This window comes from Neolamprologus brichardi, chromosome 15, assembly GCF_056152115.1.
Source record: "Neolamprologus brichardi isolate AB-2024 chromosome 15, ASM5615211v1, whole genome shotgun sequence".
NCBI lineage: Eukaryota > Metazoa > Chordata > Actinopteri > Cichliformes > Cichlidae > Neolamprologus > Neolamprologus brichardi.
The window spans coordinates 6,378,341-6,400,820 of record NC_142118.1 but is presented as its reverse complement, the minus strand read 5'-3'; the positions used below and the strand labels follow the sequence as shown (position 1 = coordinate 6,400,820).

Sequence of the window (22,480 nt, the reverse complement as noted above, 5' to 3'; positions counted from 1 at the left end):
TCATATCCACCTAAATCTAACATTTAAAGTTGACATTGATTTGTAATTGGTTTTACTGGGGTGGTGGACAACGAAGTAATGCCAGGTCAACATTTTTCTTGGTCATTCAGTACTAATGCCTTGGGGGTGATGAAAGCAACCAAGTAAAGGGCATATAAAATATATTTATTGTGGCACATTGCTTGCCATAATTGAGTATTACTAAGTATTGCAGATTGAGTAATACTCAGTCCTCCTGCAGCATTTTAATGGACCTAGACCAGGCGTGGGCGACTCCAGGCCTCGAGGGCCAGTGTCCCTGCAGGTTTTAGATGTGTCATTGAACCAACACAGCTGATTTAAATGGCTAAATTAGCTCCTCAACATGTCCTGAAGTTCTCCAGAGGCCTGGTAACAAACTAATCATGTGATTCAGGTGTGTTGACCAAAGGTGAGATCTAAAACCTGCAGGACACCGGCCTTCTGGGCCTGGAATTGTCCACCCCTGACCTAGACACTGCTGTTTCATATTGTCATGCCGGTTGGATCAGTCGACACAGTCACATGGACTGATTCAGAGTGCAACTCTGTAATTCTGAAAGTCACAAATGTTTGAAAATCTTCACTTCTTTTTGTTTGCTGTCCATTTCTTACTTCTCCTTTTTACACCATAACCAAAACAGGCTTTAACACACTGTCGTAAACTTGAATTTGCACTTTTAAGAGTGAGAACATATCATTTAGGCACATAAAATGTTTTTAATTAGTGCGTGTTAGGTAGTTATGTCTGGGTGTGTTCAAAGTGTGTGTGGCTGTCGCTCGTGGATGAGCGCTGTGCATCTGGCTGTGTGCTCAGAGTTTCTCCCGCTGTCTACGGATGTTTATGGCCAGAGAGAGAGACCGTACATGTGGGCTGATGTTCATTTGAGTTACTCATATTGCCTGTGTGCGTACACAACACCACGCAAATGACAGGGTTGGCACAACTCTGCTCTAAACTGCCTGGAGTTTACACTCAGCTGTGACTGTTTCACTGCATGCTGGGGTGGGATCTAAACATTGTAACTCAACCTTTTTCTGTTTTGTTTTGTTTTTTAAACGTGTTCTTGAAATATTTTCAAATGTTGCTGTCTCTGCAGTCCTTGTGACAAAAAGTTAAACTACATTCTTACAGATTTCTGAAGAATTAAATGGTCAGCTCTTAATGCTTGTCAGTAACCTTAAATAGGAAGCTTGACGTTACACTCAACATATGAAGAGGGTGTTTCCTACGGTACAGGTTATTTTAACAGTATGGGTGTTATGTGGGTGTGCATGGTTTTCAGGGCTGACACTGTAGAGAGAGAAAATGAGATATTATAAGGTTACTAGAGTAAAGTAAAACATGATACAGTGCATGTAATAGAAAATGCTACAGAAAGTGCAGATAGAGTTACAAAGGAGAAAAAAGAAAAAGGAAAAACAGGGAAATTCATTTTACTCCAAGTGGCTGAGGCATCGTGTGCATTAATGTGTCTCAGCCAATAAAAACACAGCTTCGTCCCCCCATAAATATGAAGCTGGCTAGAATCAGATGTCTAAAGTAAAAAGATTTCCATCGCAACAGATACCACAAATAGAAAACCAGCAGTAAAATTTTCAGTCCTTAAGTTTCGGATTAGGACTTTTGAGAATTAAACGGTTTCACTGTGAGAAATAATGAGAAGATTTTTTTTTTCTTTTCAGTTTTGACATCAGTGTTGCAAAATATCAAGCAGAGAGCACTACTCTGGATAAAATCCAGTCAGTAAACTCGTCCCATTTGTGTGGCTGTTGATACTTGGCAGCTTTCAGATTTTGTCCAAAATCAAATATACAGTTTTGGATGCCTCAGTCTGGTGATATTGTTTGCATTCTTAGTACGTTTGGAGCCAGTTCAGTTAATGCAATGAGAATTGCATTAGCTTACACAAATAAATTGGCTAGTGAGTGTAGATGATAAGCAGGGGGCCTCAGGTAGATAAGAAAGTTAAAATCAATGTTGTGGTTCTCTTGTTACTCCCACATAAGCGTCACTGGAATTTAAGCAAAGGAAAAATTTGTTTTCCCTTTTATTAAATAATAATTTTAAACAAATGGTTTGCATAAGAAAAACTAAGCACAAGTTGACTGCTGGAGGATGAAATGGTCAGAGAACACCTTTAAAGCGCTCAGTGCTGCCAAAAGAACATACAGAGTCAGTCACTCCTGGACATTTCTCTTATGTCGATGTATGACCTTTGAGGAGGAAATGTTTTTACACTGATGTGCGACTTTTCCAGATGGCGCGATCTTTTCTAATCTGTAAAAATAAAGAGATGACTGGAGACAAATTAGAACTGAAATGAAATTTGTGTGCTTCAACAGAAAACCACAGTATGACAAGGTGATGGATGTGTTAGTGGTTGTGATTAGGTCTTTGTTTATGATCAGTGAATCAGCATTTCAGTTTGATATCTGATGAAGCTAAGAAAATAGGTTATATAAAAAATTCTCACTTTCTAGCTTTACTACATAATGATCTCACTGCCTGTCTGTCTACAGGTAACAACTGGCAGTTTGCATTCAACGTCAAGTTCTACCCTCCTGACCCATCCCTCCTCACTGAAGACATTACAAGGTACGCACACTCACACATCAAGGTCTAACACCCAGTGTTTCCTTTAAATTTATTACTTTTTATTTGTGTTGAACATAAATTAAAAAAAGTAGGGCCGGGGGGGGGGCGGGCAGGCGGGCAGGCAGTCAGGCAGTCAGTCAGTCAGTCAGTCAGTCAGTCAGTCAGTTCTGGTATCAAAGCACTTATCTGGCCATATATATATATATAAGCAAAGTAGAAAATTGAACCAAAATACAAAAAAATTAGGCCCTACTATCAAGGCCAAAAAAAGTTGGCTTTGTGCACGTTATTTCTTTTTGCATTTATACATAGGCACACACGCACAGAGGCATGCTTCAAGCACACAGCATTTAGACTGAGGTTTGTGTCTAATGGAGCGGACAGCTTCTCTGATGGTTGCACTTAAAGGCTAAACAAGGACACACTCACACTGCTGTTGACCTGCTGCAAAAAGTCCTAAATGTTCTTCGGCTCTGTAAGTCTGCAAATTTATAAGGAGCTCCTGTTAAGTTTTAACAGTCAGATTGCTAATCAGTGCAGTCCACTAGTTGTATTCCACAGGATTTTCCACAGACTGTATCCAATACCTATTTTCTATTCATTAATTATCTAATTAGCCATATTAGAATGGAAAAATGCAGTATTGTCCTGGGACATTATATTGACCTAGTTAACAGGGAGCTGTGTAACTCGATGACTGAGCTTTAAGCCTCCCTGTCAGCAAGTGTCCATCCTGCTTAAAGTGACTTTGAAAGACATTTTCAATAGGCAGAATAACACCTTTGGGTCTTTGAGTTGTTTGAAGTGACGTTTCATTAGATAATGGATTCATGACCAGAGGGTTAATCGAGGGGACAGCTTACACTGTTTAAGTCCACACGGCTGCTAGACAAGTCAGTAACTGCAAATATAAACATTATGATAAGTATAACAGCAGTTGTGCAAACATCAAAGAAATTTAATCCATACCAGAGGATCTTATTCTCAAGCTTAAAAGAAGCATGGATGTCTTTAATATTTATTGTGAACAATAGAAGTGCTTCCACTTCAAAGGAAACCAAAGAAAAAGCTTTGAACAAGTTTTGTTCTTGTTTATACTTGACTTGGTTTCAACTTGTAATCCGTCCTTGTTTGCCCCCTTTCCTCTTTTGTAGGTACCTTTTGTGTCTGCAGCTCCGTGAAGATGTGGCTTCTGGACGGCTGCCTTGCTCATTTGTAACTCACGCTCTGCTGGGCTCATACACGTTGCAGGTACAGCAGGTGTAATTATGTACTTGGATGCTGTGTATTTATTTATCTGCGTTTACATGCACATGTGTGTGATGTGCAGCCGGTGGATACATAACTGTCTTTTTTGGAAAAAGCCAATTCGTACATAAGTTCTTTTTATTTTTTTGTTCTTTTTTTTTTTTTTTTTTTTTTTTTAACAGGCAGAAATTGGCGATTATGAACCTGACCAGCCTCGCCCTCTGGACTTCATTAGTCAGTTGACCTTCGCACCAAATCAGAACAAAGAAATGGAGGAGAAGATTCTTGAGCTCTACAAGTCCCACAGGTCAGTTAGGAAGTTCTTTTGAGTGTATTGTATATGAGTTTTATGTGTCTCCAGCTGTGCTTTAAAAGAATTATATTTCCTGTTTATATTTGCACAACTGGACATCACACAGATTTGTACAAGGGAGCTTCCGTTGCGTAGCGTAGAGCAGTTTTACAGTATCTGTCATGTAAAAGTGATAATAATCCACTTGAGGGTAATCGAAATAAGACCTTATACCAGCTGATTAGGAACAGGGGTTATCTAAACCTAACAAGAGTAAGTAACAGCAGTAGAAGTTTGATAACATAGTCAGATTGTAGGCTCATGTTATCTGTCCTCATTACATCACAACATTTTTAATAGAGTAGAAAGAGATGCGCAAAGCACTTTACCATTCCAACACAACACGCTGACTTTTTGGCAGCCTGTAGACGATTGACTGTGTTACTTCATCTTTTTCCAGAAAAGATTTCCAGCTGAAATTAAATTATCTTCTGGTTTGAAGTAGTGTTTTTTTTTTCCTTTTTTACAATGTTAGAGTAAAATTTATGCTCAGTGTGTCTGAACTGCTACAGTGGAAGGCTGGTAAGGATAAGAACCGATTTTCATATTCAAACATTTCACATATGCAATAAAGAACTCTGTAGTGTAGCTATTGGAAGGCATTAAGAGACTATTTTCATGAACAAAGACTTCTACGTTTGTAAGTTCGATTTGAGCCTTAACGGTACATTTAAACGGTACGACGGTACATTTAAGTTAAAATTAGAATAAAAAATACTTGTTATAATCCCATTTAAGCAGAAAATTATCACTATATAGAAATATGAGCATTTTGAATTAACGGAGCCTTTTCTTTGCTATTCAGGGGAATAACACCAGCACAGGCCGACACCCAGTTTCTTGAAAATGCCAAGAAGCTGTCCATGTACGGCGTGGACCTGCACCACGCTAAGGTATGAATAAATGAATGAACCCTGTCCTCTCCATTGTTGTCAACATCTGTGGCTGAGCAGTTTCTTTGATGTAGGAAGAGGGTGCTGGTGGGCCGGTGTGTGTGTGTGTGTGTGTGTGTGTGTGTGTGTGTGTGTGTGTGTGTGTGTGTGTGTGTGTGTGTGTGTGTGTGTGTGTGTGTGTGTGTGTGTGTGTGTGTGTGTGTGTGTGTGTGTGTGTGTCAGCTGTGCAAACACTCGGAGAGCCATTACCATGGGAACAGCCAGTGTTTCTCACTGGGATAGCAGGTCATCAGTGTACTGCGTGCATGTTTTCATGTTTGTCTCAGTATGTTTGTGTCTTTATGCAGTATAGGCAGAAAAATGAGAGTCTTATAGATAGAAAGGAAGGATGAGAGATTGAGAAGGGGAAATAAATGGAGAACAGAAATAAGGCCAGAGTGAGATGGGGACAAATACTTGAAAGGGGCATGCTCCACTTTTTGCAACACAGAGAACCAAGGGAAAGATAGAAAAGCAGAGAGAGCCTTTAAAATGCGAAAAATCTTTTTTCCTTTTTTTATTTATTTTTTTATGGCATACCAAAGATGTGGGAATTCAGGGAGTTGATCTATTTCTGTCCTGTGTCATTAATTTGTTGCACAAGTCTCAGAATCCCCAGGGCCCACAAAGGAACTGTTTCAAATACTGGATGTCAAAACATTTTAAAAGCTCAAATGTAACACACACTGAGTAATAGTATTTCAGGGAATTCATTACTTTAGCTGTGAAAAGTAAAAGATGGACACTAAAGAGAGATGCATTTGATTCAATTCCACCTTGTTCAACTTTTTTTTTTTCATTACGAATTATTCTTTTTAACAGAATTTTCAGCTTCTTGGCCTGTTTTCAGCGGAATTTTCAGTTTTTTCATCTCCTTTTTGCAGAAAGTTCACCTCTTTTCAGCAGAAAGTTCAGCTTTTTCACCTGTTTTCAGCACAATTTTCAGCTTTTTCGCCTCTTTTCAGTTACCTGGCAACCAGTTTGACTCAGTGAGATGAGTAGCAGCCTTGAGACCAGGAGGCCCGGGTTCACCCAGCTCCTGGCAATGTTTCCTTTCAGCAGACAGTTCAATTTTTTCACCTCTTTTCAGCACAAATTTTAGCTTCTTCACCCCTTTTCAGCAGAATTTATGGCTTTTCACCTCTTTTCAGCAAAAAATTCTGCTTCTTCAACTATTCTCAGCATGATTTTCAGTTTCTTCACCTCCTTTCAGCACACAGTTTTACTTCTGCTGTTTTCAGCAGATTCCACTACAAGGCATTCACACTGCATTTTCGCAGGAAATGCAACTTTTTCTAGTTTGCTTTAACATTCCCTCTGTCAGTGTAACCAGCCAAAATATTTGAATGTAGCTGCAGCGCAAGGTCAAAGATCGATGAGCAGCTAATAGCATGGCAAGGCCATGTGATGTTTGTGTGCATGTGTCCTGATAAAACTGTCCATTATCCGCATATTGCATTCTCCATTAGTACAACAGATTTTTCCTGTGTTACTTCACTACTGTAATCAATACCATTAGCAGATGGTCTGGGAGCCTTAAAAGCTTTGTCAGTGTGTTAGTTTGCCAGCCAAATGCGTTACAGTTGTAATGAGTGTCACTGTTTGTGTGTGGGGTAATGGTGACCTTAAACAGTCTACTTTAAAAATCAATCCATGCACAGTATGATCTGGCTTGGATAAATAGATGGTGTTTACAACAAATAATTAATCAAATTAATATATGTTATGCACATTTGTATCCTCACAGGATTCCGAGGGTGTGGACATCATGCTTGGTGTGTGTGCCAACGGACTTTTAGTCTATAAAGACAGGCTTCGGATAAATCGCTTTGCTTGGCCCAAAATACTCAAGATTTCATACAAGAGGAACAACTTCTACATTAAAATCAGACCAGGAGAGGTATGTATGCACACACGAATTAGGTTTACCTAAGCTATTTATTTTATTAATGTGCCCTTTTTACTGTTAAGAAAACATTTCTTTTCTCACTGATATTGTGCTTGATAGACGGAGCAGTTTGAGAGTACAGTGGGATTCAAACTCGAGAATCACCGAGCTGCCAAAAGGCTGTGGAAAGTCTGTGTGGAGAATCACAGTTTCTTCAGGTAGACTGATGCATCCATATTGCCTGTGGAGTCACTTGTGTTATTTTGCTTGAAAAAAAGCTGTGCATCTTCCCAGGAAGTGTGTAAAGAAAGCGTATCTCAAAGTGCGTCTTTGTTGCTTTAGACACAGCAGAAACACCCATATAGATAAGCCTGATGCCCGTGTTTGCTTTGCGTGTTTGCACATTTGTATGTTTGTGTTTGTAGAGATGCCCGAGTATTTCTTTCATATCCTGTTCAAGGAGGAGTTGCCTGGAAGCATTTTGCTTTCCTTACCCATAGACTTATAAATGTGATGATCAGTGTTTCATTCGAAAATAAATTTATCTGAATAAGCTTTAAAAGTCATGTCTCTCTCCTCTTTTTGTCACTAGGTTAAATGCACCAGAGCCTCCTACCAAGGCCCGCTTTTTGACTCTGGGCTCAAAGTTTCGTTACAGCGGGCGAACTCAGGCCCAAACCCGCATGGCCAGTTCCCTCATAGACCGACCGGCGCCCAGCTTTGAACGCACATCATCAAAACGCATCAGCCGCAGTTTGGATGGAGGTAACGCACATGAATGCAACTGAAAGTGAGGCTTATTTGATATTTCAGCTTCATTCTGAACTACGTCGAATGAATGGACAGATGGAAGGAATGAGGGGCAGATGGAAGTAGGGTCATGGATTTAGGCATTGCGCAGGGTCGTGTGCGTGTCTGTGTTTGTACTGATGGTAAATGCTCGATGCCTGACCAGATACAGGAAATAGCTGGAGCATATGTTTCCTGTCACACAGTGAGAGACAGAGAGGGAGAAAGAAAGAGCTGAAAAGAATAAACGTTCTGTGGATCCAAAAGTATGAAAACTTACAACAGAACAGCGGACTGAAGAGGAAAACGCAGATTCTTCACATTTTGTCAGCACAAAAGTCGTCATTAACATCAGATTTAAAAATAACTGTAGTAATCTCATGTAGAACTGTAATAAAACCAGCATGTTCTCTATGTCTATAGAACTGTGATGTGGTTTTGGCTTTACCTTCTTTGCCTACACATTTGTTTAGCTCTGCTTTGTTATGGAGGGGTTCAAGATTCCCAGATCCCAGATTCCAATTCATGCAACTGTGCACCCCTGTATAACATGTGGTTATACTGTTAGCTGATATCGCCCCCTGCTGGGTACATTATTCTACCGCAACTTGATGTTTTTTACTTGAGTTTATTTTGGTGCATTTACTCTACTACACGTTTTTGATTTTGTTTTATTTTTTTAAAAAAAATAAAGCTTTTTAATAAAGCTTTTTTTTTTTTTTAGCAATTATTTACTTGTTATAGTTATTTACTTATTGAAAACTTGCATAACTGTGATTGCCGTTTCTTTTGTTTCTGATTGCGTAGCACCAATGATCAGCATAACTGAGGCTGGCAGGGAATCAGCTGAGAACGGACGCGAGCCTCACCTGGAGCTCCACTCTGACTCAAAGGTGTGTATGTTCATAAATCAGATGTAGCATTTGCAGGTACAAGAACAGTAATACGTGATAAAAATAGAATGTGTGTAGCTCAGTTCTAATTTTTTTTGGTTGTTTTTTTAATTTATACCAATGAGTCTATGTTGTCCCATGGAAACGGTCTGTGTTATATCAAATAGAAATACAGTATGTACTGAGAGCTATAAATCCAGAGACAGTTTCTGCTGTTTCTTGTTACTGTTGTAAGATAGGAATGTTTGCTTGCTTTATGTTTTTGTGAAACGATGAATATGTGTATTTTCTTTTCCGGGTTTGCAAAACTGTGACACTAGAAGTTAATCATGTGTAAACATAACCATTTACGCATCACTGTTGATAATTTGTGGCGAGTCTCATCCACTCTGTATGTGTGTCTGATGACGACGACTTCTTAACCGTGGCAGGTGAACAAAGTCTGTTATTTCTACTCTACATGTCCCCCGGTACTCATTTCATATGTGGGTTCGATCAATTAAAGTCGAGAGTTGTGCCTTTTTCAACGGTTTTCACCGGAATCTACAGCTACAAATTCAAACAGATTTTTCTTTGTCCATTTAGTGATCAGGAATAAGTGACTACTGAGGCACTGCGATATCAACCTTATCTAAGGCCAGAGGACAGCTATTTATTTGCCTCCACAAAGTGTGAATGTATACAGGAGTGGTAGAGGCACATAAACCAACAAAACGAAGAAAGCCTCATGTTTTCATCTCATATTTTTAATAGTTTTCTTATCAACTACAAGTCTTAACAGAGCAGCTTTTCAAGTAGTCCAGCATTTTGCTCTATTGGCCTAACTGCTGTCCTCTACTGAGGTGCTCATAGTGCTCACTACTAACCCGAGCCGTCTCTGAACAATATATGAGTATACACAGATTACTGCTGTGTGCTGCTGTGCATGCCTCCTGTTCCAGCTCCCTTTCCTCACTCCCCCCCGTCTCCTCCTTACCCTCGCTCACATCCCAGCACTCTGGACTTGGCACCTGTCTTAGCCCTTTCAGTGGTGACACACCCTGTTGATACCTTTTCTGCCAGCACCTGTGCCTACTGTTTTCTGCACCTATGCTCTACCCTGCTATGTTCACTTGTAAGCGATTGTGGCGTGTTGTTCACTGACTAATGTTTTGTCTCTTTCCCTCTCTCTTTTTTTTCTTTCACACACTCCCTTTTTAAAATTTTTATTTCTTTATTTTGCCGTTCTCACACCTCTCTCGCATGTTGCCACTTGTTGCTGCCATTTTATGAAATCTGAATAATTTTAATTTTTGCACTCGATTATTTTGATTTGTCATTTAATTTTCATTTCTTCATGGCTTGCTCCTTCACTTTGCGGGTGTGTGTATTCGCCGTTGTTTGATCTCACCCATCTGTCCACTCTCTGGCTCTCTTGTCATATTGTGCCCTCCCTCATTTCCTGCTTTTTCTTCCTCTCCTCTTGTGTCTTCCTTTAATTCTTCCCTCTCCATCAGTCAATCTTCATGTTCCCCCTCTCCTTCTCCTCATCATCCTCACTCTCATCCATCCCACCCTCCCTCGACTCCATCTCCGAGCTTGACCACGTCCTTTCAGATATCTCCGAAGATGAAGATCGTATCGACGACGTGGACTCGGCACACACGCTGTGGACCCTCCCCTCAAACACCCTGTCCCTCTTCACTGATCAGCAGTTAGCAGATCTTGAGCAGTTCGCACAAAACCCATCATCCTCCCAAACATGCTCCTCAGAGATTTTGAAATCTGTGGAGAGCTGCCAGGCTCAAACCAGAGCAACAGCTGGACTGCTAAACTGGCGAAGCTGGTTCTCTCTGAAGGGTGTGGTTAAATACGTTTCTTTTGTGTTTGGCTTTCTCTCCGTTTCAGGAAATGGAAACATGTGTCTGGCCACAGGTGCATTTTCAAGATTAATGAAGAAACTGCACCTTTTTTCTCCTGCTTTGTTCATGATGATGTCTAAGTGGGTTCCAAAATTAAATATTTGCACCATCACTGCCTGGAATTATAGAGTCTCCAATATGATTATGTCCAAATTAGATCAAATCCTTAACATTTTGACATTTAGATGGACTCATTTGGTAGCATTTCTTACCCAGCATCTTCCTCCAAAGATCAGTAATACAGTTGCTGCTTTATGTTCTCGTCCAGCTCAATTGAGTTTACCCAACATATCTTCTCTCCATCCATCAATACTCTCCACCATTGCTTCCCTCTCCTCTCTCCCTGCTCGCCCCTTTTCTTTTCCATCTTGCGGCTCTCTCCCTGCCTTCTCTTGCTCTAACCTCATTGCATCTGTACATCGCTACCTCCTGAATCCCTCCCCTCTGTTTCTGCCTTGCCTGTTAGTCGTCTTCCTCCTGGCAGTGATGCTGACAGCAAGCCAGTCTGTAGTCTTAGCCCTGATTTTAGCCACACCCCTCGGTCTGACCCTGTGCTACTTGGAGAAAGTTGTCTCCAGTCAAAGAAAAACCGCTTTGCCAGTGTTTCTCGATGACGGGCCCGATGATCAGTCTGAGAATCAGTTGAGCTCTGTTTTCAACAGGCAGGCTTCTCCTCTCACACCAACACACACGCCTCCTCGCATCAGGCACCGCACTAATACAGAGGCCACCTGGATGCAAGAGATGTGTGATCCAGCTGCATAAAAGCAACATGTATACACCTCCTGGCCCATATTCCACTCCCTCACTTTGTGTTTGACCTCTTTTTGAATGCATACAATGTCTGTCACCTCCTTTTGTTCATTTCCCCCACCAGCACTTCCTCTAGCTGATATATATTTTTTTCTACCTCTTAATTCCTTACCCTGCAAACCCCAGTGTATTGTTGGAAGAAACAGAGTAGAATAAGATTAAATTAAGAGTTAGAACAGTGAGAAGACATTAAAAATGTATAGCACAGAGACAAATATGTACATTGCCAATATAGAGAGAAGGTCACTTTATTAAGAGTTTAAAATAATGTACAGAAATTGAGAGGAAAGCAGAGAGACTAAAAAAAGGCAACGGTAATGATTAGTGATGTTCAGATCATTGTCAGAGTAGCTGCGATTAGAGGTTATTAATTGTAGAGCTCTGTTGTGGTTGCTCTGTGTAATATAAAACTGTTTAATGTCCCTCTAATCAGATGTGGTGACGTAATTATAGAAATGACATAAGTGCACTTTTAAGGCAGTATCGATTATTTTGAAAAGTTATTTTCAGTTGCGTAGTTTTGCATAGAAAGGGTGATGCTGAGTAAGTAATAGTTGATCACATGTTAGACTTGTACATACAGTTGCCTCCAGATGCCTATAGCACCTGCAGCTTATTGCGTTTGTGTATAATACGTAATAAACATTAAGACTAAACAGTGTTACACCTGCCCTGATCCCTGACGTTCAGCACTCTGTCCTCTACCTCTCTGCACTGATCAAGTCATTTTAGACAAAACTCTTCTAGTGTTTCTGTAGTAGCCATCTTGTAAACCTTTAACAGTTTCACTATTTTGGACTTTGAACTCATTATGCAGCTAAGTATAAACGTAAAGCTGTAAATATAAGGCTGCCTTTCAGTCATATGATAGAAGTATACACACACTGTAAGCAGTTAGTAGCACCTTCTGTCTCCAGTTCTTGACCACCTCAGCATCCTTTCCTGTTACTGTTCCAATGGGTTTGGTGCTAAGGTCACATGACCAGCAGTACTCCCTAACACTAAAGGTTGCTGTGGAAGAAAATAGCTTTTCCCATCATCCATTTCACTCTTTCCTTTCTCCGTGCCCTTGCCTCCTTCATTTTGTCCTGACTATCATCACCATGACTACGACACTGAAGGTTACGGTGGTGGACGTAAGCCCTGGCGATGCAGAGGCCATGCCCTCCCAGGTCTGTAAGGCCTGTCTTTACCCAGCATGCTTTGCAAATATTAAAGAGATCAGAATAAATTGACATTATGCAGCTAAGAACTAGTGTGAAGTGTTTACAACATTGGTTTTATGTTGCAATGGAGCAAACCTGTCCTTATTGTCTCCTCGACTTTACCTCACCAGCACTCACCTGGATCCAGTGAACTTGGCCCCCCTCAGGTTCATTCATCTTATTGGTTATTTGGTTGTGCATTGGCCTGTGGCCCGTGTGGGTTGGTTTACTGGTTGGGTTTATTCTTTTCCCAGGGTGAAGTTGCCCTGACTTGAATCTATGGAGGTAGTTTGGGGTTTCTTTTTTTAAACAAGAACCAAATCTGGAATTTTATAACCTTAAAAAAAGTTATTGACTCATGTTGCATTAATTTAAAATGATACGTTCTACATTTGAATTCCAGATTGGGTTTGACTCTTAAAAATAGACCTGGGCACTTTCACCCAACTGTTTTCACTTTCAGATGCTCTGCTGTGGCTTACAGTTTCAGTCTGGTTTCTGGTTTGCACCTGAGGTTCTTTTCGTTATTTTTTGAGTTTTCCTGAAAGCGCAGTGTGGTTTTGATGGTTTGTGTGAACATCTGTTGGTGTTTTGAATGCTTTGGATTTTGCATGTTTATTATGGGTACGAGTATCAACAACGGTCACATTCATGAGGAATACCAAAATGAAAACATTTGTGCTTGTACCCATCATCCAACGTTCACCTGAGACATTTGGGACATTTTTGGTGTCAACATCTCACTTTTTTTTTTTTTTTTTTTGGTTATATGTAATTTTTTTGTTGTTGTTTTCATTCTGTTAGTTTTGTTTCATTTTATTTGTGCACTGAATTTTCACCATACATTTATTAATTTCTTTTGAATTAATTATTATTTTTTTCATTGTGTGCTGTATGTCTGCCTTCCAGAGTTCGTTGAGAGTGCATGGGGACAATATTTATGTGAGGCACAGTAATTTAATGTTGGAGGTTGGTACTGGTATTGTCCGATGGCTGAAAATGAGACCTACATGTTTCTGTGTATTCTGACGCCATCAGATCTACAACTATACTGTACAAGACTGCTGCCCTCTCGCACTCTCAGGCTCTGCGTGCATGCCCGCATGTGTTTGTGTGTGTGTATGTTTGTTAATCAACTCTGTACTCTGTAACATCAACAGTTATGATCTTGGAAAGTTGAAAACATTTCAGTGCTAGTTGTCCTCATTCACATGGCAGCTCCTTTGAACAGCTCAACTTGGAAATTTCACTGTTTTTGTGATAAAACACAAATGTCACCTAAACAAGAATCCAATCAATTTCTACATGTGAAAAACTCACAAGTCATCACCTAATTTTTCCCAATTCAACTCAGATATTTGGCATCTTTCAGCTCGATAATGTAGTTTCCACAGCTCTTGAGTTTGTGGGGTCTCTGTTTTACAAAAAACGAGCTTGCTTTCTTTATCTGTCAGCAGTGGATGCTAAAACAAGCTACAAGAAACCGCAAGACTGATCACACATTTCATACAATAGTTGTAGTTTTGTGCAGTTTTTGTCCTTTCATTTTCTCGTTGTTCGTTTCAGATTTGGTCTTTTAAATTTCTGTAATATTAGTCGGAATGTTAAAAATTATATTGCATTAGAAACAACACTTTGTGTTGGTAGTTAACTCAGTCTAATACAAGAATTTGGTCCTTATGATGTTTGAGTTGGAAACTTGGAGACTTTAAATAAATACATATTTTTAACATTTGTATTACATAATATTTTTTTTTGTTTTATTTCACTCACTTAGCTGTTGTAATGTAATGTTAGTGTTGTAATGGCCAAATATTTAATTTTTTGTCTGGTCACTGGGACAACACAATGAGAAAATGAGCTTTAAATGCACTACTGAGATTGTTTACAACATTTAGCCGTTATTTGATTCTCAGTAGTCCTCAACAGTTTGAATTAATCTAACCAAGTATTATGTGATGGTTATGTTTGTAGCCAATGTTGTCTGAGGGATAGAGATGAGATTAAGGGTGTTCCTGACAGATATAATCCCCAACTAAACACTGAAAAGATTTGCGTATGTGCACAACAGCAACATCAGCCTCTTTAGACCTTTATTCTTCTCCTTGCTCCTTGGAATTAGTTGAAGTTGTGTCAGAAACCTCAGTTTTGTATCTGCACAACAGTACAGCAGAAATGGGCCCTTGCAGAAAATTTCCCTGACTGAGTGTTCACAATGGCTGCTCTGTGAATGGGACTGATGGTGACTTAAATGCATGCTCTGTGCATGTTGATTGCAGTTTTTTTTTTTTTTAAATTTTATCTTGTTGTATTCTGGATTCTCGATTGGTCAGAAGTTTGATTATTGCCAGGCAGCTGTGTCTAACCTGACTAATCCAGCCTCCCTAACACACGAGGAGCTTTCTTCCTGTTTTCTGGTGATTGGCTGCCAAAAAGTCAAGTGATCTGTGGTGTGATAACATACTAAAACACCAAAACCTGTGTGTGAAGCATGGGGCTGATAGTGATCCGTTGCACTAGAGTAGTCTACACACTAATCAGTGTTAGCTGAAACGTTAAACGTGGTTAGAGCAGACTGAACAAGTATTTTTCTCCTCAGTATGTTGTGCCAGTGTCTCTGTGTTGGATTAAATCCTGCAGCCTTCTCAGTACATTAAGAAAATTTGTCTAATTTATCTCAATTTCATGAAATGTCTCCATGCTTGTGTGAATGAGATGAGGAACAGATGGAGGCAGACCTGGTGGAAAAGATACCTGATGTGTAACAAAACGACTATTAGTAATGACATTAAAGTCAAATGGAAAAGTGAAAACTAATACTAAACTAAACAAATAAACTAATAATAAGTAAGCAGTCAGATAGGAATAAAGGGTAAGAGAGAGGCAGACTAGCACTACCAGCTCCATGCTCTGCAGATGCCATTCCTGGTCTGTTTTAAGGGAAAAGTCCTTACAAGATGGTGGGCCTTGTTTCACTGCAGCTTGCTGTCATTCATAAGTAATCAGCCGTCATGCACCAATTGTGAAACAACTCCAGTAAATCAGTTTGGTTGTTAGTTATTCAGTGATTATCAAAAGACAACTTAGCTGTTTAAATGTCTTATAGGTCTTTTTTTACACTATATTTCAACCTGTCGCAGATTTGATGTGACAGAATTTGCTGATAGTCTGATACAGTCAGATGATCAAAATCACCGATATTGGCTGATATGTGGATGCATCACTAGTGATAAGTCATGTATATGATTTCAAGGCTTTTTAAACAACGCTGCAGTGAAGCACGGCGTCCATCTTGTTTCCCTTCATATTGACAGACTAATGTTCCTGTGACCACAATTTTTCCCTCCCCGTCCCTTTCTCCTTTTATCCGTCCCCATTTCTCCTTCACTATCCCCTCCTTCTTTTCCTTCCTTCCTTTTCCCATCATTTTTCTGTCTCTTGATCTTGCTCTCCCTTTTTTTGACTCTCTTTCTACTCTTGCTTTTACTTCCTCTTTTTCTCTTTACTTCTCACATCTCTTACATCCCATGTTTCCCACCTTTCTGATCTTTCATCACTCACATTCATGTCATTCACTCTCTGCCTGCCTCCTACCTCCCCTTCCCCTTATACCTATCCTTTCCTCCCCCCTCCCATTAGGACCATGATAAGACCCAAGAAGAGGTTCTGAAACACCAAGCTAGCATTAGCCAGCTAAAACGCTCCTTTATGGAAGCTCCACCTCCCTCTCCTCCTCAGCCCAACCAGTGGGAGAAACGGCTCACCTCCTCTCCTGCTACGATACGTTTGCAACAGCAACAAGTGGTACGTCTGTCTGGATGTTTTTGTCACTGCAAGACACATGAACTGCAGATAGTTTAGTCTACAACAATAGTGCAGGCGATGGAGCGTTATGCAGAGGATTTCAGTTGTGTGTTTTGCTGTAGAAACACAACATTGCAGTCCCTGTAGTAAAAAAAAAAAAATGTTTTGACCTTTTTTTCTAATTCAAAGTTTTCTTCTTTTTGTTTTGGAGCACAGTCTGTATCACTACACCCACTGCTTTCTTTTTATCGCTTATATTTGAATGGGCTTTTTGGAGTGCGCCAACTTTATGGCAGCAGATTTTTAATCTGCACTCTTTTGCTTGGTGCCGTGGTGGTGTTTCCACAGCATGTTCATTATAGCTCATCCATCACTTAACAATAATTTCTGGGTGTTCCTTTGAAGAAAACTGACCAAACATGAATAACTGTTCATTCCCTCCCAGCAGGACTGATGTTACGTTGGAGTTTTGACAGCACATGGGTTTCTACTTCATTTCAGTTCTACTCAAAACCAATTTTCTGATTTCTGTCTGTTTCTAGTTTACTCTGTAATAGTGGTGTAACAATTCTTGAAATCCACAGATTTGTGCCTACTTTGCACTTTTGGATCCCCATTAGCTGACGTCATGAAAGAGTAGTAACTTCTTTCTCTTCTTTTGGCTTTTCTCAGGTTATCCTATTTAAGATCTTATCTTCTAATATACACTTTGAATAGGTCTTAGCATCCACAGTTTCACACACTTTACTAAGAGTGTTGCTTAACAGCTGTTTCCCATCCTATATTTACACATCCTTATAACAGCAATGCCAAAACTGCTGTTACACATGCCATAACAGTTATTTAAAAAGTCCTTTGCTGTGAAGTTTGGCTAATATACACACAGGAAGCAGCTACTAGCTTAGCTACTCCTGTGGCTATCATAAGAAGTGACTTCTAGAACGGTTACACCTCTACTATGTAATCATAAAGCATTTCTTTGTACATCTGTATGCTTTTGAGGATGATTTCTCTTCTTCTTTTCTCCTATATAAGATCTTATCGTCTGTCTCATTTGTTCATGCTTCTGTGTGTCTTCTCTCTGTCCTTTTTATTGTGTGTTGCTATAGAGTCTTGCAGAGGAGATAGCATCAGTTCTTTTCAGTAGACACACTGACATTGGACTTGATTCAACTGCTAAGGCTGCCTGCATTTTTCCTGAACCACCACTAGATGCTGTTAAAACTACAAGTTCAGCTGCTTCTTCTTCTTCCGCTGCTGTCTGCAGTTTGTCTGCACCACAAAGGCCTCTTGCAACCCTATCTACTGCCCTCTCTGCCACTGAGGTGCTTCTGCTACTACCAAGCATTTAGGAGTCGCTTTACTTTAATTCAAAAACATAAACTACTCAGGATTGTTGGTTAAAGGGGAAGTTAATACCACAATCAAATATACATGTTTTTTCTAGGCTGTAGTGCTGTTTACTTTGTCTTGGCTGTGAAGATTTCTGCCCTCTTGAATATAATAGATCAACTGCACTTGGCTTGAGCTGCTCAACACACCAAAATTGTAATAATGACACATTTACTCACCTGGATGTGAACTCTATGAGCCATTTTCTTTGTACCAAACTACACCTACCAACCAAAGCAAGGTAGATGCTTCCTTCTGCACAGTGATATGGCTAGATAAACTACAATCTAGAAGAAATACATGTATTTTTGATTTTAGGGTCACTTGTACCTTTAACCAATCGTCTTTCTGTTTAACTTGAGAGTAAACTGACGCTTTGTAATTCTTCAGGTATCTAAGGATGCCTGCCAGATGTGTTTACAAACTAAAGGGGTTTAAGATGCCCATAATGCCTGCTGTAGATGCCGGATGAATGGTAGCGATAATTAGTTTGTGACGGCTCCATTCATCCCAAAAGAACGGGCACACAATGACCATAATGCATTTAATCTAAACCAACTCATCTATGAATGGGTGCATGGCTTTGTTTTTTTAACATTTATTTTTCCTATTTTGTTTTGCTGGTGTTTGTAAATATGTGTGAATTTAATGCTAATGTACTAATCTGCTCCGTTTTATGATCTGTGCTTAAAAAATAAATATATTAAAAGCAGCAGGTATTGAAGCAGCAGCTTTCGTAATGTAAAAAGAAAAGCTGAAATGGCAGCCAAATAATGTGCTTGATTAGTGGCTTTTTTTTAAAGGAGCTTTTAAAACTACACAAAAAGGTTTTCAAGTGAGGACTGAATCCATTATGATGTATTTTCGTGGTTGTCTCAAAGACACTGCTGACTTCAATACCACGCTTCTTTTGCCTTTTTATGTATGTGAAGATAACCTTTTTTTATTTATGGATGTGGTATTCTCTTTAATCCATCTTTTATCTTTTTGTTTTACCTTTTCTTTTTGGTCCTTTTATCCCGTCTCTTTTCCCTGCTTCAGGGAACCTTACGCTTTATGGGGGTTGCATGAAAAAACAGTCCACCAGGCACAGAATAAGAGCCAATAAAAGTGAGGGGGATTGGGCACAAATAACAAAGGCAGCCCATTCCCACATGCTATGATAACAGACATCGTAATACTGCTAACATTGATGGTGTGTGATTAATAATGTCATGCTAACTTCTCTGTCACGCAGGTCAGTGTGCCCCAAACAGAAGCAGCAACAGCTGATAACACGATCTCTGATACCAAAGAACCCGCAAAGGTGGTCCTGACCTTCTTCTATTAATTCCTCCAACCCTACATTCATGACAATTTTTATCCATTACTTTCTTCATGCCTTCATTCATTTTCCACTTGCAGCTTAAATTTTCTGTTCCTGCTACACCCTTCATTATCTGTCCTCCCTTTCTTGTCTCTTTGTCAACAGTTCTTCATCTTCTGTTTTGGTGTTACTTTATTATCTTTTAACTTAGCTTATTTTTTTCCCATTTATGTTCAATGATCATTTTATTCTTTTGTTTTCTTGTCTCCATGCGTTTGTTGTTGTGGTGTGTGTGTGTGCGCATGTGTGTTTGCGCACTTCATTGTGTTTGTGTCTGTGAATCGGGTGTACATGCGTGCTTGTGTGTGTGTGTGTGTGTGTGTGTGTGTCTGTGTGTAGACAACCGAGGTTGAAATCGAGGAAACTGTTGTCGTCCAAGAGATTTCCAGAGCTCCCAAACCTGGACTTGTCACGGTTGCAGCCAGTACCCCCGCTGCTCCTTCTGCGGAGCAGGAAATGAGGGAACAGGAAGTGAAAGTTCAAGAGGAAGCGGTGGTAGTTGAGGAAGCAAAGCCGAGGAAGGAAGAGAGCATTTCATCGGAGAGCGAGAGTGAAGAAGAAGCAGAGTACCATCCATATCTCCCTGTGTCCATCTCTCACACACAAATACCTGAGGAGAAGGAAGAGGAAGAAGAGCAGGAGAAGCAAGAGGAAGATAAGACGCCAGAGCTGCAGGTGTTGGCTTCTGATGCTTCTTCTCTTCCAGCTGAAGTCATCAAGCCTGCAGAAGAAACCCGTCGGGAAGAAGTGGAGTCCAGGAAGGAGGACGACACAGAGACAGAGAAGACAACGAATGCCGAGGAAGAGAAAGAAGTTGAGCGTGAGACTGAGGAGAGCACAGATGATCCGATGGTGACGCCCGATGAAGCTCCTAACGGCCTCACCCTGCCTGAGGAGGGTGTGACTGTAATGGATGCTCGTGCAGAAGAAGAGGAGGAGCCTAAAATGAATGGAGAGCCCTCGCTCACTGAAGCAGAGCCGCTGCCACAGGTTATTTGTTGCTCTGAGGTAAAGTCTTCACTGGGCCGACTGCGGAGCTTCCCCGGGCTTTGATCCCTCTCCTGCCAACTATAGAAACACCCACTTTTTTTCCTTCCCTGCTTTTGAGAGCGCCGGTTTCCTTCCTGCTTGTGTGAATATTTAAGCCCCATGTACATCCTCACACTCGTCTTCATCCTATGAAAATAAAAGCTTTATATTAGTATGCTCAAAACTGCCGAAACCAAGGAGCAGTGCTTTAAAGTTACAATTCACCACCATTGCTTTGGTGTTCATATTGATTCACCTACATGAATATTTTCAGTCTTTATTTTAATTTACATAAACATACATTTGACTTTCTTTCATATCTGCTGTTGTCAGATACCATTCATACCATTATCATGTCCCACGCAGTGTGGTGTGTTGCTACTTTTTTTTGTTAGTGTTGTGAAGTAAATGGGGCCTAAGTGGGAAATGCATGATGCTGTTAGGTGTGTTTTTGTTTTGTTTTCTTTTTGCTTTGCATGCTGCATTTTGATATGTGCGTACCCTCCACGTGTTTGGCAGTGATGCTCCTCTTTCTGTTTAATTGGCATGTTGTGGTCATCACAGTGACAGTGTTGTGGAAATCATCATTGCCAACCACTCATCTTTGCATCTTGTTTACATTATAGTAGCTCTTTGAGTCCCGCTTGTCATATTGGCTCATTTTTTTTATGCACGTTGGTACAGTGTTAGGCTGCATGTGAACGCCAAAGATATCTCCATAGTTGTCCTTCTGCCGTAGCTCTTTTTATTACATTGCATTACAGATGTTGTCTTACTTGTGTTGCTCATGGTTTTGTCTGCATGGCTTTTGGAGCTCTTGCTTCTGTGCATGAGTTTTGCTGCAGTGGCTCACATGTGCTGTTTACATCTACATGTTCTGGTGTTTCCTGCACAAAAATATTCTCAAAATGATGATGATAGAAGATGATTTTGAAGACAGATTTGTCAACTGCATAGATAAAAATTTCTTTTTCCCCCATGTCTGCCTCAGGTTTAATATATTAACTCTCTTCCCTCCCCCTCCTCCTCACTCCTCTCTCTGCTCCCTCCCCAGCCGCCTGTGGTAAAGACAGAAATGGTGACTATATCAGACACGTTTGCAGCCCAGAAAACCGAGATAGCCACTAAAGAAGTGCCCATCGTACATACGGAAACCAAGACCATCACATACGAGGCTGCGCAGGTGCAAACACGAGAGAGAGAGAAAACGGAGAAGCTTGTTTAGTTTTTCCCCATGTGTGTCACCATCCGTGGTTCATATTGTTTGTGTGAAATATTTAGACCGATCGTTGCTACGTCAGCATACTCCATGTTCCAAAGTGCTTCCTTTCTAGCTACAGTGCATGACGCCATCTTTTCATTCTGCTCCTACAGGAAACGAGTTTTATTTATTTATTTATTTATTTTAAACATCAGCTAATGATCTCTTTTTGTCTCTCTCAGTTGGATGGTAATGGTGATGGTGAGCCTGGAGTGTTGATGACTGCTCAGACAATCACCTCTGAATCTTTGTGTACTACAACAACCACACATATTACCAAGGTACGAACAGACACACACACCCCAAAACACACACACGTTCATTTCTGTTCAGCCTGTGTCTTTGTGACATAACCCCTATCTTAATTTAAATGCTGTACTGCAGCCATTTGCAAACTGCCCAATTTGAAACGTGATGATCTTTTGTTGCAGACGCTAAAGGGCGGTCTGTCAGAGACGAGGATTGAAAAACGCATCGTCATTACTGGAGACTGTGACATCGACCACGACCAGGTCAGTTTTCAGTGACGCAGCCTTTCCCCTCTGCTTCGCCTCGTGTTCCAACAACTTGGCTAATGGGGTCTTTTCTTCCCACCAAACGTGGATGGTGTGAAAGTCTCTAAAAGAGTCATCTTAGATGAATAAACCACATCCAAGTCCAAACTTGGCAGCTTTAAATTTAAGATCCTTGTTCTGCAGATTGACTCATAAGGAAATAATTTTCTCTCATTTAGAAGATTTAAGGGAATAGATGGGTTTCTGGGACATGTCAATCATGTTACTTGCAGTCTTAATGCTACGTTTTATTTTTGAATCACTTATTTGACACACGCCATCAGATCCACCCATATTCCACTCATTGTTGGAATCTGCTGCTGTGACTTCTTCACCACATCTTTTCATGTATACTGCTTTTTTTTCCTCATGCAGCGACTAATTTCACATACTATGTTTTTCTGTGATTGTCACATTTCCTCAGTGACAATCAGAG

The 22,480-nt window shown here is 40.3% G+C and overlaps 1 protein-coding gene across 10 annotated transcripts in view; it reads left to right on the top strand.

Annotated features, from left to right (window-relative positions):
* epb41l2 (erythrocyte membrane protein band 4.1-like 2) overlaps window positions 1-22,480 on the top strand; it is a 50,761-nt gene that overhangs the window by 23,831 nt on the left and 4,450 nt on the right. For 4 of the 10 annotated variants that reach the window (XM_087851968.1, XM_087851963.1, XM_087851965.1 and 1 more), the window contains exons 7-23: window positions 2,542-2,617; window positions 3,772-3,868; window positions 4,048-4,172; window positions 5,023-5,110; window positions 6,897-7,049; window positions 7,158-7,255; window positions 7,630-7,802; window positions 8,634-8,719; window positions 12,555-12,605; window positions 12,770-12,805; window positions 16,278-16,442; window positions 17,552-17,767; window positions 19,072-19,140; window positions 19,540-20,208; window positions 21,284-21,412; window positions 21,673-21,771; window positions 21,922-22,002. In XM_087851968.1, the coding sequence (XP_087708094.1) occupies window positions 2,542-2,617; window positions 3,772-3,868; window positions 4,048-4,172; window positions 5,023-5,110; window positions 6,897-7,049; window positions 7,158-7,255; window positions 7,630-7,802; window positions 8,634-8,719; window positions 12,555-12,605; window positions 12,770-12,805; window positions 16,278-16,442; window positions 17,552-17,767; window positions 19,072-19,140; window positions 19,540-20,208; window positions 21,284-21,412; window positions 21,673-21,771; window positions 21,922-22,002 (2,411 nt within the window). The other 6 variants (XM_087851973.1, XM_087851966.1, XM_087851970.1 and 3 more) reach the window with 6 other exon arrangements.